This window comes from Hydractinia symbiolongicarpus, chromosome 8 (assembly GCF_029227915.1).
Source record: "Hydractinia symbiolongicarpus strain clone_291-10 chromosome 8, HSymV2.1, whole genome shotgun sequence".
NCBI lineage: Eukaryota > Metazoa > Cnidaria > Hydrozoa > Anthoathecata > Hydractiniidae > Hydractinia > Hydractinia symbiolongicarpus.
In genome coordinates this window covers 2,403,718-2,418,807 of record NC_079882.1, presented here as the reverse complement: position 1 = coordinate 2,418,807, position 15,090 = coordinate 2,403,718, and the positions used below count along the sequence as shown (strand labels likewise).

Here is a 15,090-nt window from a genome sequence, read left to right as displayed (position 1 = left end):
TCAATGTACACAGTGATTTAACAATAAAATTTGGCGCCATCGCATGATAACAAACTTTATCGTTCGCTTTTGTAGTTTATATAGTAGTAGTGGTGAAAAATTTTTAAACAAGTGACAAAATATTAGGTTAACGAAAAATTAAAGCTGTCTGAGATATGAGTAGATGAATAATTTAGGTCCATGTAGTTTAAAGGGAAACTAAGGTCAAAAAAAAATGTTATTAAAAAAAAATTAAGAACGTTGTATAACATCTAAATAAACTATTGAAAAAAAAATTAACTCTTAATTTTCATTATTTAGGCTGTTTTAGCCCATTAAAGTTCTAAGGTTTTCTGAAATTAACCGTGTACTCCATTCACGGTTCCTCGTGAACCATACAGAATTATGACGTATGAGCCGCGAGACTCAAAATCACTTAGACATGGATAGCAGCGAAGAAAGTAGTTGTGCTAGTGAACATAGCGAAGTATATAGTTCTGAAACAGATGAAAGTATTTGCAAAGGGTGTTATGATAACGAACCTGAATATACTGAAAGTCAGTTGAAAAACATTTGTTCATCAAAAACTGCGAATGATATTTCAGACGACGACGAAGATGAGGATTTAGACTCAAGCAGGTTAGAAAACTTACATTGGTGTAAGTGTAAAAAATGTGATATACACGAGTTAATGACTGTTGCAGAATGCAAGTGTTGTTTGGAGTTTACAACTTTACTGGGAGAAAAGCTGGAAGAGAATACATGTATTACCTTGCATAAAGATTTTAATATTCTTTGTTTAAATCGCACCGTATTAGAGACAGCAAGCATTAGACATCGCAGATATCAAAATAATTTCAAGGATATAAAATCTTTTCAAAACAAGTAAGCTTATTATTCTACCTTTCAAAACAAATATAAAATATTACTTCATATGCGAAAAAAAAATGCGTTCTTTATCTACATAAAAGTTCGTTTACTGAATGTGAGTCAAAGAATATTTAAAAATATATATACAACATTTTGTAACGCCTAGGTTCCACAACAACAAAACATATTATATTCTTTTTAGACAACTACGCTTTTCAGCATACAGACAATATACGGCTTGGGTGCATTACTATGAAACACTGGGAAAAGGATGTAGAGTTGTTATACCGGCATGCGTTGTGAAAAAAATTCGTGAAAGTTTCCCAGAAAAAGATGGAAAATATACAGAAAATATACAAGCCAAATTTCCTTGTTCTTATAAAAAAAAGTGTATAACAAACAAATCAAATCTACTTAGAAAATCGTTTTACTTTTTTATTTTTTTCAAGTATACTCAATTTTTCTGGACGATCTGTATACGCAATATTCCTTGGAGTGTCAAATCTGCCTTCTATATTTTCTACTTTCTTGTAGATGTTTTGGCCATCTAGTTTTCGTTGCACTACCTCCATAAGCAACTTTTCAATAAAATCATGAGATTTTGCTTCCATGACTGGCTTCGCAATCCACTCCTTTGAAAGTTTACTTGATAAATATCGCCATCTCTTCTCGCCCAAAGCGCCGCAACCACTTCTCTCCTTAGTGATAACAGCCTGCTTTCTGTCTACGTTACAGTTGTGATCGAGAATAGCTAAATTTACCCGCGAGGCCATCACGTTCAATTCAAATTCTTGGCGTTTGGGTGCATAACAATTTATCAGGGAATGGAATACTTCCAAACTTCCAGTGTGATAAGGTTTCGTCAAATGTACCATGTCATTTAGGTTTTTCGCATCCATTATCACCTTCTCCAGGTTATTATAAGCAGGACTATCCTTTTCGATCCACTTTTTTCGTCTTACTTGTTCTTTAGTGTAACTTTTATGAGCACAACGCTTATATTTTTTGTAGCATTTGAATTTGTGACGGTTTGTCACGTGGTGTAACAATGATTTCCACATGTCCACTAACTTTTCTGCATCTCCATCACAATTTTCAGCACACCAAAATAGGTGATTACCGACGGGTTTGATCCATTCCTGCAGAATTTTACATCCCTTTCTTAGGCCAAGTGGTCTCAGTTTTGATTTAATGTTTTTCGCAAAATGCCATGGATCAAATTTATGGCTGATATCGTTCCTTTCTACACGCAGCCATTTTGCAAGTTGCCTATTGCGGTCGGTAGCTACAGTATTAACTTTGTATCCATCTTCCTCTAATTCAGCAAGACAGTTCTTGAAGCCCTGTAATTCGAGTGGTGCCGAACCTTTTCCTTTAGAAACTTGTATAGTTGAGGTGGCAATGATTTTTTTTGTTGTAGGAGACTGGCACGAATAAGTACAATATTTTGCTGATTTACCAGGTGAATCAAATCTTCCATCACCAAGAATGGCGTTGTCCGTACCATTTGATTCAAGACGCGCTTCTTTGATGCATTCTTGGAATTGTTTGTTGACAGTGGGAATAACAAGTGTTCTCTGTATAGAATAAAATGTTGTGTGATTGATGAAATTCATTCCAGCAAATTCTAATGGCTTTCGTATCCTATCATATGTTTCACCAGAAAAGAAAATTGTCGCAGACAATAGCAAATTAAATGCTGGTAGTTTCCCGAGTAGAGGCTGGGTATTCCATTTGAAGACATGAGTGTGCAGCAAACATGTGAATTTACAATGCATACTTGTGCCGACATGGCTTTTTTCAACGGTGACTGAGGAGTTGCATTCAGGACATCGAACAAAACTAAATAGTTGTTCCAACATGCTTTCGTAAACTACAAACTTTTTTGCTTTTATAAGATCTATTTCATCCTCCTCCATGTCGTCTTCATTTGAGCAATTACCAGGCACATATTCTTTATCCTCCTCAATGGCGTCTTCTAACTGACTACTGTCTGCTGTAAGCGATAGAGAAGTGATAGATATATCTGTGGTAGTTTCCAAAATGTTTACATTATTTACTTCAAAAATGTTCTTTTTGGGAGTTGACGTAGCTTTAACCTTTAATTTGTAAGTGGGGTCCAGTTGACAGGTATCTGGTGAATATATCTCTGGGAATTGGGCGCTAAAATCATTTCTTTCTTCACATCCTGTTTGAGCTGCAACATTTGAAACGGCGTTTCTAATACAACACTGAATTCCAATGTCTTTGAAACGCTGTTCAATAGACTAAAATAAAAAAAAAAAAATTATACTTGGATACATCTTTCAATGTCACCAACCTTGTTTCCAGGATTTATATTCTTACCTCATTTTCATTAGAACAAAGATCAATTGTTAGCCCAAGTTGGTTTGTACTTGAATTTTCCGTGACGCATGATGATGTCGGTAATGTCTGTGAAAGTGTGGTTTCTTTGTTTTCACTAAGTAACTTCTTTACGGTCTAGAATAAAAAAATGAAGTGTAGATCAACCCTTATATTTTTCTTCGAAGTCCAGCCAGGTGCGCATGAAAACTTAACCTGGTTTTCATTAACATTGATAACAAAAATAACATATGATAATCAAAAGTAATACCATTCGTGCATTTTTCCAAATTTTATTAAGAATTTTTCATGGAAATTTTTATAAAATTTCCACTTGTTTTCACTACTTAAAAAAAATTACGAAACACATTTATATTTTAATTACAATATAGAAACCAGGCTATCTAATTAAATATGTTCGCTAAAAGAGTTGTACCAGAAAAGGTTGAAATTAAAAAACATGATTTTTGTAACTCACATGTAGGCATTCTTCCTGCATTTTTCTTTTTAAAGATGAATCACGTTTTAATACGGTAGTGCCATCCATGTTAATAAATTCGTAAGTTTTGTGTTTAAAAATAGTTGGAACTGCTCCACAAAGTAGCTCTTTCCGTTTCGATGGTATCCCCGTTAGACGTCCTTTTAAATCATCTTTTATGCAGTCAGGATGGAAGTGGTCTTCACATACAACTTTATTTTTCCCAAATGGAAATGTTTCTACATTCAATCCAGTACCAATATTATGCAACCATTGTGCTGCGCGAAGTTTCTCAGTTGTATTCACTGGCTTTGGGATCATGAAAAAACTTTTTTTAGCAGTTACTCTCCCAGTGGTTTGCGAACATCCATATGCCAGGCAACTTGGCATTTTGAGTAGTAAAGACAAAATGTACAATTATAGTTAAGAAGTAAAATTCATCTTTTATGTCTTCATACATCAAATCAGGCGAACCTTATAGTATGGTTTCACTTACTCACTCGCGGATCATACGTCATTGCTCTCCATCGTAGAGTTTTTTTATGTACTCTAACGGAGATGTAATAATAACCTTTTTACACTAAAATCCTCATAAAAATACATTTTTTTTGAAAAAAAATTTAAGGTATCTTTTTTAAATAGTATAATAAACGTTTTTATGAAAAAAAAATTTTTGACCTTAGTTTCCCTTTAATGCAACTTTTAAAGACGTCAAAATCTTTGTCTTTAACGTTGTTTATACGGAATGAACTTTTTCGTGGATTTAAGGGGCTACCAAGCCGTTTAACCTAACCTCCACGTGTCATTGATGCTACACTGAATTCTCGCACATTATAAAAAATTAAATGTAATAAACGAAGCAACCAAAAGATCAAAGTGCAAGAAATTAAAAATACTTTACAACCACATAGACGTCTAGACTCTCCAGTTTATGCAAAGTTAAATTTCCTGTCAACCACAGAAGAGCTGTAGCTAGCTATTTCTTGTTGTCTCGACTGGCTTTATGTGGCACATTTCTATTCTTTTACAGGGTTGTTGAATTCGGATACTTAGAATATGGGAAATCTTTATGTTCTTTTCAGCCATTTTTGGCATCTTATATCATACTTTAAATAAAGATGTTGTTTTTGTCCTCAGTGCTTGAGACCTTTTTACCGCCATTAATTCAACTTTTGTGAGGTTAAAAATTAACACCCATTTTTAGCGCCCTTAATTTGGCACCTTTTGTTTATTGCTTATTCTTTTGTTTCTTGGTAATGGTGTAACATAATACCTATTGTATAAGACTTTGCACAAACTTTCATTTTTTGATGTCATCGGCAGGTTAACTATAAGGCTTTTACTAGATTTCTGAATTAAAAACGTTAGAACAGGCGACCAATATAAAAGTTACTGTATATACACGAAATACCATAATGGTTCGAATAAACGCCCCCTTCTATTAAATGCCCTAATCGAATGGACGCCCCTTTCTCAGTCATTTTTTAAATAAACGCCTCCGCAATAAGACGCCCTCCCCCCTCGAATAGACGCCCCTCCCTCTTAAGGGACCGTTTATTCGAGGCGATAGTAAAAGTATATGAAAAAATCAATAATTGTTATTGTTTTGCTCTTTTAATTAAAAGACAATTTTAATGGTGCTATTATAATATAGAAATTTCATAAATACAACTAAACACTATGTCTCATATTGATACATCGTTAAAATAAGGAAATATTCTATAAACACCCTTTTTCCTAAGGTTAAAAGAGGTTGGAAATTTAGTTTTTCGCTTTTGAAGTTCATTCTCTAAAACATGTGAATATCTCTTATTTTCTGTTGTGAATTATATATTATCAACTATAGGTATCCTTAAAAACTGCGAGAGAGACGAAGTGTAAAAACGCTAATAAACGCCCCCTCTGTTAAACGCCCGGGCGTTTATTCGAAGAATTAAAGTAGTTGTAATAGCTGTATTCTGTCTATTTGACGAAGGAAAAAAGGTCGTGCCACGGAAACTCGTAATATATACCATTTTTGTTTAAAATGGTTGCGCACAACTATATTATGTGCTAATTGCGTTTCCAAGGGAAGTTGTTTGTTTCTTCATCCGTCCGTCTGTACACAGCTGTACCAACATCTAGGCTTTTCTTGCAGCCACAAATCATGAAAGCAATGTTACATATTACGCAACACGTAGTTGAGATCATTATCAAGGTCAAGCTTTGACACAGCCGCCGTGTTATTAGTATATAAAAAGCCGCAGGTTTGCAGCTCGATTTAAGCCTACGACGTGTGTTCCTGTTTATGAATGGATCTATAGTCCATTAATCCTTCAAAGAAAATAATAAATATTTTCCTACAAACACGTTTCTGTACTAGGTTTTTCGCGCGTCGACATACACTTTTCCGTGATAATATAGTGTAAAGTTCTTGTTTAGCCACTCAATATGGCTGAATCTATCCTTATATTGGTTAGTTTCTTTAAGAATGGATACCCTCAGAAGAAACACTTCACATTGCCACCCTAATTAGTCAATCTGCTGCGTCGGAGCATTTCTGTTGCCATAAATTCATCTTTTAACGTAATATGCCGTTTCACATATTGTATCCAGCAGCCAGATGGACCGTGGAAAATTTCACTGTATTAGAGAAATTATTAATTACTGAGTTATACTTTGATGTGGATTCTAAGGGCACGTCAAGAAACAAGAAAAAATCCCCGAAATTTAACAAATAAAAGAAAATTTAAAACGTTAGTACCTTGAATAACGACGTTGTTGCTTAGGAAACCAAATAATCAGGAAATCTGACAGATTTTTACTTCTATCACTTCATATGCAGCACACAATTTCCATTCTTATACAAAATCTAAAATTGAGTTACTTTTACTGTACTGTGGACAAGATTTAGGCGAAATGGTAACGCATTACTTTTGATAAACCGGTGTGTGGTCGGTTAAAATATTGTATGTAAAGTAAGTAAGAAACAGGAAGTTTTAATTCTACCCTAAAGGCTGGCTCTTCATCCACTCCGATTGTAACTACATTAAATTACCGCTAGAGGTACGTGTAGCATTGTTCCATTTTGCTTGCTTGCCACACAAGCCGATTAGCGGTCAGTAGATTGCACCATGATATTCCGCAGATTAGTTGTGACTATGAGGGCTAATTTCGCAGTCTGTTGCAGGTACAGATGCGTTGGCGTATTCAGAATGTGCTAATAAAACCCTCTAAAATGTTAGAATGGGATTCCATAAAGGTAACAAAATTGGTCATGCTTGCGTCAGCAACAATAATACATTATAAATCAAATCCGGTATCGACATTACCTATTACGCTTAAAGTGCAAAATAATATAAAAAAGATATAGAACAAAAAGATATAGAACAACTTCTATAACTTCTAAAAAAGACACAAACTTTGTATTACACAAGATTTATGTTACTACCTATATAACCGAGTCAAATAGATGGTAACATATAATATATATCTTTCTAATAATTTAACTTTAACAAACATATATCTACTGCTTTATACTCTGCACCTTCTTTGCTTACACAATCCCTTGTTTACAATGCGGTAGTATTGACCTACGTGAAATTTTTGACATTGCAAACACCATCATAGCTTCAGCACATCGTGCAGTTGTTTGATATATATACCAAGGCCAAGGTAGTAATCCGTCTCCCTGATTGTCCAATAGCAATCTTAAGGAGTAAACAACCGCACTAAATAACACCAATCCACTTCCTGATATTATTGTTATCAAGATTAACAGTCTTTCCAATGATTTGTCAGCAAATATTGACATCGAAGGATCGTAATCTAAAAGTTTTTGAATGCTCGTTCTTGACTTGCGTAAGTCCGACTCCATGTCAAGCATAGCCATTCTGCTTGTACTAGGAGTTATCATGTCGCGTAAGTTTGTATTCGACGTTCGTATGTACATAATGATTCGATAACATGCGTACGCTGATAGTACTGCTAAGATGGTCCCAAATAATATAAAATAAACGTTACATATGATCAAAATACGAAATTTACTTGGTTCAAAAACCAAATATAAATGGATTGTTAACGACGTGATAAAATGGATAGCTATAAGTGTTGATATGTATCGTCTGTCTTGTAGTCGAGGTGAGTACAAGTTTAGTTTGGTTGTTTCCAATAATGAAATAAACACTAACGAAAACGAGGCTGTTAAGCAAGGCATTCGTAGTCCATGTATAATAAAGAATGATTTTCGAACTAGGTTGGAATTGAAATACTCATTCGATTCATAAGGATCGATAAGAAGATGGGTTGCTGAACTAAAGTTAAACCACAAAAGCAACCAGTTAATTGCTATAAACACATTTCTTCTTCGTATTGTTCTTGCTGTTTTAAAATACAATCCAAGTAAACTGTTTATGTTATATAACAGCAGTAGCGAAAATATCGCGCCAAATAAATAAAAGTGTACTGGCCATGCATCTCCCCATACTTCTTTTGCTATTTCAAAATCTGGTTCTGGTTCAGGTGAGAGATCACTTGGTGTAAATGGTTCAGGTTCTGCCATCAATGAGATGGACGTTTTGCTGAATGTAGAGAGTATTTCTTCTTGCATTTTTTCTAAATATGTAATGCTTAACTATTTTCAAAACATGATTAAATAATGTCTTCCCACACACACAAAAAATCTGTGTCATTTTGACGAAAGAGGAATAAACTAACAACTAAGCACTTAAGATATGTCAACAACTGACATACTTTTTTTATTGACATAACGTTTGACATGTCATTTCATGCTGCTATTTATGGGTGTATCAGTTTATTACGAAATATATCTATATTACGTGTTACCTCACTATGACAAGTCTGCCAAAAAGTGAAAGACGTTTTTATATCAACTGACAGAAGACAAGCAAGCATTCATATTCTGATTTTAAACATCGCTTTTTAACATTTTAAAGAGTTAGAATATTAAGATAACTTATTTTAAATAGTAAGACAAAAAAAGGATACAGATTGTAAAATGTTTGACATTGGAGAAGAGGCACATTTAAGGTGGTGTCTGAAGGAAAACACCATTTGTTTGGCTGATATCTTTGCGATTGTTACAATTACATGCGAAAACGAACGTTCGTTAGAAGTTCCAAAATCGCAACTTAGATGCTATGACAACCGTACAGCATTAAGACATGTCCTAAAAGCTGTCGTATTTAAAAACTTAATAAAAAATGGCGCTTGATCATCAAACTTTACTTTTCTATTTTTTTTGAAAACAAATCATGTCAGAGAAAAACTTTCCCTCGCACACTTCTATTTCAAGGGGTAGCCGCTCTAACCCTAATAACTATATTGGCTTTTTCAACCCTTCTTCGGCGAATTGTAGTACTGTTTGTAAAGTGTGTGAATATCTTTCATTCGGTTGAATCGTGTGCGAGAAATAAGAAAGAGACTTTTTGTGAGTTCTCACTTAACTGGTTCTAACATGACGCATTTTAAGGCTGAAATATTGGTTACTTATGGTTGTTGCTGTGCCACGAAAGAAGTCACCAGACCTAAAAATCTTGTAAATGTTATGTAACTTACATGAAGTAATCCTTTAAACATTTGATTCTCTGATATTTTTAGCGATGGAAAACAGCTAGATAATAGTGGTTTTCGTTTACTTTTTTCTGTACCAACATGCAGTGCTTTTAACTCGTATAACTTGCTACGTTGTAATGAGAAACTAAAAGCGTATTCATATTTTCTTTTCTGACCTAAATCGTATTTGTATCAACCTTTTCCGAATTCTCGGTACCGTATACAATACGGAAAAAAGGAGCGCGTTCCGAACAAGTGATTAATGTAAATTTATACTCCTTTTGATCGTCTGAACACTTCTTCTATTTTTTTGACTAGTTAAATATTCACTTCCAAAAGCATTTTAATTTCCAATCTCTGTTCCTTTATTTTATATGTGCAGAGATCTTAAACATATTATATTGCAAAGGCCGCACGTTAAATCATCGAAATGCTGATAGAAATAAACAGGGATGGAGTGGGAAGCCATTAGAAAGTAAATAATATCTACGTAGGAGAGAATGTGTTGCTGTTTTCTTCACCTTCCTTCCTTCCTTGTTTCGACAAGAAATTTGTTTATCTAAGAAATGAATAAGGACGGCTAACTCTAGCCGCTCTTACACAAACAAATTTTATATGATATATGATATATAAACCACCTGCTCTTTTCATCGCACGAACTGTTGTTATTATATATAGTTCATCAAATTTTACTTTAATTACCTTTTTTATATGAACACAACGATGAGAATTTGCTGCTACTGTTTTCAAACTTGTAATCGTGTCAAAAGTAAATCCAGAAGAAAGAAGAGATTAGGTCAAGCAGTGGGTGATTCAGCGGGCAAAGCGGTCCTAATAAGACTGATCTCGAACTTGCGCCTGGAAAGAAAGAACTATTACAAAATTACTTTCAAAAGAAAATTTTATTGAAAGACTTAAACTTGGGAGTAATAAGAAATGTCACACCAGAAAAATCGATTAGAATCAGTTTTCTTCCCGTGGGAGAATTCTATAATATCTCTTTAGAGTTCATCATCTACGCAGAGTAAATTTATTCCAAACAATCTTCTTTTTCCCAACCATCAATAATTTATCTCTGTTAATTTTAAATTTCGTTCCTGGCATTTTCATCAATAATTATATTTTCTCTCTCCTTCTCCTGCATGTTTGTTTCGTGTGTACATTTCAATTAAATTAAAATTAAAAACAAGTTATGAAAAGACAATATATATTAATATTATCACAGAAATAACATATCGTGAAAGAGACATTATTTTAATACAGTTTGGTATAAAACTACTCAAAACTTTATGTAACTTCATTAACATGGAAATGGTACCACATTACTCACCTGCATAAAATTAAACTTGAATACTGTCTATTTCAAGCCTACACCTTTTAATAAATGCGACAAATATTAGATTTTTTGTTTCAAGAAATCAAACAATAAATACAAAAATAAACTTCTTTCAACGAAATAAAAAAGGTGTATTAAACAGCGAAGAAAAAATCTGACAAAAAAATTGTTTTCACCAACACAGCAGTGTGGTCAGCTGTAACCGTGTTTATTGATAATAATTTAAAAGGATGAGAGGGTGACATCTGTTTACTTACAAAACAAGTGTTCTTTAAAATTTGTTTTTATTTTATTTTTTAAAGGATACATCCGACTTGAGTCGATTTAGGTGCGTAATGCATACATTTCAAACCACCTTTGAAGCACGTCTTATTTTTTCAACGAACATGAGCTGTCGCTTTTAGCTCGAATTATGTATTGGCGCAGACCTGTATATTCTCTCACTTCGTAACTGTGAGTGGTATTAGACTATACCTGATGATTAAAAAAGTCTGCTGGACTCTCTCCAACTTGCAAAGACCAATATAAGTTTTAGAAATAAGAAAGAGATGAATGAATTTAAAAGTTAAAGAAAGAAGACAAGGTGTGTATTGAACAAAGGAAAGTTTTTTGAAAAAAATATTCACGCCAATATTAGCTACAACGAAATATCTGTCTAATAAAATACAATCAGATGAAAAAAATCTACGTTTCGTATTGAAGGTTCATCGTTTAAAGAAAAAAGTTAGAAATCGACGTAAGGTGATTCTATACTAAACTGTGTTAAAGTCATCTAACTCACCCACCCGGCTAAGCAAGTAGAAAACTTTTTATAAAAATTACAAAACTGTAAACAAAGTTTGAACAGTGTTGCACATAACATTACTTCCATCTCTACATTTTAATTTATAGAAAGATTCATGCCCGTTGATGTCTTTTCCTGATGTGTTTAAATATTTAGACAGAAATATAATTGCTTGCTCAAATAATAATATCTTCAAATAAGTAAAAACCATAAGATGAGAAGCACTCTCTTACACTCATTAAAATAGTTTTTTAGGATAGAAAAGATTTTTGACAAAATAATTTTTTTGTTATATTCTACAGCTACCTGATAAAAAATGAAATAACGATCTCTCAGTATCGATGGTATCGATAAACTTATTAAGGATCTCCTTATCCAGGGGAGGCTTGAATTCAGAAATCAAAGGCTAATCACTTTGTAATTAATAGTGTGAAATAGACAAGCAACTTTTATCAGTTGCATTCATTTCATGTTTTTTACTCTAAATTTCTCGCTTTAAATAAATTCCTTTATTATCTTATCACTCGTTAACAACAATTCTTTAATCATTATAAAGTTGTGCTAGTTCCACGACGTGGATCCACAATTTGTACAGAACAAGTTGATATATCACCACTGCTTACATACAATTTCTAAAAAACGTCAGCAAAGGTTATAAATTTGTAAAAAATGTTTTGAATACGCTTTAGCGACTCACCAAAATTTCTATAACCTATATTTTACATTGTTAGTCAAAGGAAATGATCCTGTAAAATTTTTTCATAAGCGTTTTAAGCTCTGCATAATAGACGCAACGGGTAATCAAGTTTCTCTAAAAGATTTTGTATATCGACAGGTCGCAGCTGATGTCATCAAAATTCAAATACAGATCTTTTCCATTCTTTTTCTGTCTATGAGTGGCCGTTTACACGTGAAATCTCATCCCAGGACCAGTTCACCACTGTCTCTATTAAACAACGTTTGATCATAATAACAAGTAATAAGCTTACCAGGGATAAGATGAAGACAAAAATGCATGTAAACACTCAAGACTACGTTTGCATGTAGCCGGGGTGAAATTTCATCCCGGGATGAAACTTTTTTTGTTTACATCTCTTCTTCATCCCGGGGCGAGTTTTGAATAATTCAAATTATGAAATTATTCGAAGAAAATTCAGAAAAAAACGTAGTTTCATTTCGGGATGAAAATTTTTTTTCTGTGTACGTGGAGATTTCACCATCTCACTCTTTAAACATGATTTTACATACAGGAGCCATTAAAACTTTTCGTTCTTTCTTTCCGTGATGACCGACAAAGCAAAAAAAAACAAAAAAAAACACAACAAATATAAAGAGTTTGTTTTTAACTTTTTTCGTTAATTTATATACCTTCAATTTTTATTTTATTTCATCGCTATATCTACTATATCTACTATATGCAACTGTAACAGAAGAGATGCTATAGTTAAACTTGTGGATATAAATGTAATCAACAATATTAAACTTCTTGTCTCAGGACCATACTTTTGCGTTTCTGAGGGATGAGTTTCATTCCAGGATTAGATTTCATCCCGCCTGCGTGTAAACGTGGTCTGAGTGGTGGCTCCGCAGGCTTATTGACTAGTAATAATAATAATAATTACATATGTTCTAAAGATTTCGATAAGAATGACAATATCTTAAATTATATTTGCTGTACTACAACTGTCAAAAATTTTGAACATCAGTACACTGTTCTCACCTTTGGGATATTAACAACAACATAATTCGGACAAAAAGCACTTGGTGATTATATAGGTAAGGCTGAGTTTGGCATTAACGAATTTGAAGAGTATTAACTAACAAATTCAGAGGAATGTTGTCACTCTCCAGTCACAGATTAACAGGGAAAACATTGTGTGGATTATATACTTTTTTAAACTGGATAAAAAATGGCTATAGATATAATATAGGAAAGTTTTTTATATTCTCCAATCAACGCAAGACACTTTGCACCATGACTTGCATTTATAAAAATGAGTTGTAGCTAGAATTATAATGTATAATTTTATTATCTTTAAGCCAATCCAGGTTATTACTTAATAGTTTCATGGCTTACATATCTTAAAATTGCAATGGTCCCTTCTTTTCTATATAACGTTTTTTTGACACTTCATTAAATTTTACTAAAAGGTGATTGATTTGTGGTTCCGTAAAAGAAACAAAAAACCTTTTCTGTGGCAGCCACAAAATAAATTTTAAGCAACATTTTCACAAAGTTTTTATGACACCTTTATGAAACCTTTAACTCAAGATAACCAAGAATATTTTACATATAATTGTAGTGCCAGCATTTTATAACCTTCGTTAATACTTCTTGGAACTTTATAAACATCTGTCACAGACAATAATAATATTATTTGTTTCGTAATTTGGTTTGTTTTTTAACAACATGCTTCCAACTTTGAACGTATTATCATGTTTGTTGCCATAAGATGGCGCCAAATTTAATAAATCAAACATTAATTAGTTTAGTATAAAACAGTGTGATCATCGACGCGTGGCCTTTACAATATAGAGAAAGATTTAATACTGTTTCTGAATATAACAACCAGTTTCGCAATTGTGTAAAAATACTGAAATATAATTAGCCCGTGGAAAAATCCACGGCTTCGCCGGTCCTTTTTTTATTGCATTGCGTGCGTCTCGCTACTTGCGCAGCTAAGCTACCATTTTGCGTGACAGAAAGACGGACGAACAGACGTATACGGGTGTTATAATGTAGACTAGTCGTTAACCCGTGGAACAATCAACGGGAATTAGCCAACGTGATTATTTTGCGCAACTTTTATAAAATTATTTCGCGTATCTGTTATAGGCACGGAAGCAGTTTAAACTACACATTTTTCTCTTTTCATAGTATAGTTTATCGAAAGTAGTGTAACGCCGGTTTCTCGTAAAATTCATATATTGAATAATAATTTGCCCATTTTTACGACCTGATTGGAGTTAAGATTGCAAAGAAGATTGCGGGCGACCCCGTGGAAAAATCCACGGGGTCGCCCGTCCGTTATATATCGCATTTCGTGTTTCCGTAACAGGACGCCTCTTTCGCGGACAGACAGATAGATGGAATACGGCTATTATTAAAGAGATAAATAAATTAACTCAACATTCAAGGCTGAACGTAAAAACTGGAATTTTGTAACAGACTTCTATGAGCATGTTCTGGGTAAAATGTCCTTTTAAAGGCTGTTTTCCACTTCAAGAAAATGTTCCGCGGAACAGAAAAGCTTCTGAGCTTATTATAGAAAAATTGGGGCCAAAGCCCTATACCCTTTTTTTTTATGGCTTCAAATTCCTACAATACCCTAGGTATTCTGTCCATTTTTTATATGCTACATCCGTCTCTGAACAATGATAACCGCTTCAAAATAGTCGCATTTTGCTGAGATATCAAAGTTTGTAGATAAAAAAGGCCTACTACTGAATTACATGTTTTTTGTCAATTGCTACACGAGAGTGATCAGATCCAAAATCTACGAAAAACATATTTAAAATTTTTTTGAGAAGATGTCTAAAAGTAACAAGCTCTTGAGCCAAAACACGCAGAATGGTATACTCCTTCCCATTGATAAAATATAAAGCTTTGTGTTAGGAGCATGAAAAGTCAAATTCACAGAAGGAAGGAATACATAGATGAGGGACACACTTAAAAATATAATAACATTCGCATTTCTGTTTACATGTTGTACCACACAAGACATATTTCTTTCACAAATTTAGAAT

The 15,090-nt window shown here is 33.5% G+C and overlaps 3 protein-coding genes across 3 annotated transcripts; 1 reads left to right on the top strand and 2 right to left on the bottom strand.

Annotated features, from left to right (window-relative positions):
• The first annotated feature begins 242 nt into the window (after positions 1 to 242).
• On the top strand, positions 243 to 972 carry LOC130654570 (uncharacterized). The gene is made up of 2 exons (XM_057457179.1): positions 243 to 776; positions 842 to 972. Coding segments are annotated over exons 1-2 (387 nt in total). The 5' UTR covers positions 243 to 391; the 3' UTR covers positions 844 to 972.
• LOC130654568 (uncharacterized) lies at positions 853 to 4,303 on the bottom strand. The gene is made up of 3 exons (XM_057457177.1): positions 3,671 to 4,303; positions 3,196 to 3,330; positions 853 to 3,116 (listed from the first exon to the last, which is right to left on the bottom strand). The coding sequence occupies exons 1-3, from the start codon at positions 4,058 to 4,060 to the stop codon at positions 1,260 to 1,262; spliced, it is 2,382 nt and encodes a 793-aa protein (XP_057313160.1). The 5' UTR covers positions 4,061 to 4,303; the 3' UTR covers positions 853 to 1,259.
• Positions 4,304 to 7,034: 2,731 nt separating this feature from the next.
• Positions 7,035 to 10,565, bottom strand: LOC130654566 (uncharacterized). The gene has a single exon (XM_057457176.1). The coding sequence runs from the start codon at positions 8,256 to 8,258 to the stop codon at positions 7,206 to 7,208; it is 1,053 nt and encodes a 350-aa protein (XP_057313159.1). The 5' UTR covers positions 8,259 to 10,565; the 3' UTR covers positions 7,035 to 7,205.
• Between the last annotated feature and the right edge of the window lie 4,525 nt (positions 10,566 to 15,090).

Bases quoted from the DNA above. Each gene is read 5' to 3' on its own strand.
- LOC130654570 (XM_057457179.1), top strand. From the start codon at position 392: ATGAGCCGCGAGACTCAAAATCACTTAGACATGGATAGCAGCGAAGAA.
- LOC130654568 (XM_057457177.1), bottom strand. From the start codon at position 4,060: ATGCCAAGTTGCCTGGCATATGGATGTTCGCAAACCACTGGGAGAGTA. The intron at 3,331-3,670 runs GTGAGTTACAAA...TTTTTATTCTAG, and splicing joins TGCAGGAAGAATGCCTACAT to ACCGTAAAGAAGTTACTTAG. The intron at 3,117-3,195 runs GTAAGAATATAA...TTTTTATTTTAG, and splicing joins TTTGTTCTAATGAAAATGAG to TCTATTGAACAGCGTTTCAA.
- LOC130654566 (XM_057457176.1), bottom strand. From the start codon at position 8,258: ATGCAAGAAGAAATACTCTCTACATTCAGCAAAACGTCCATCTCATTG.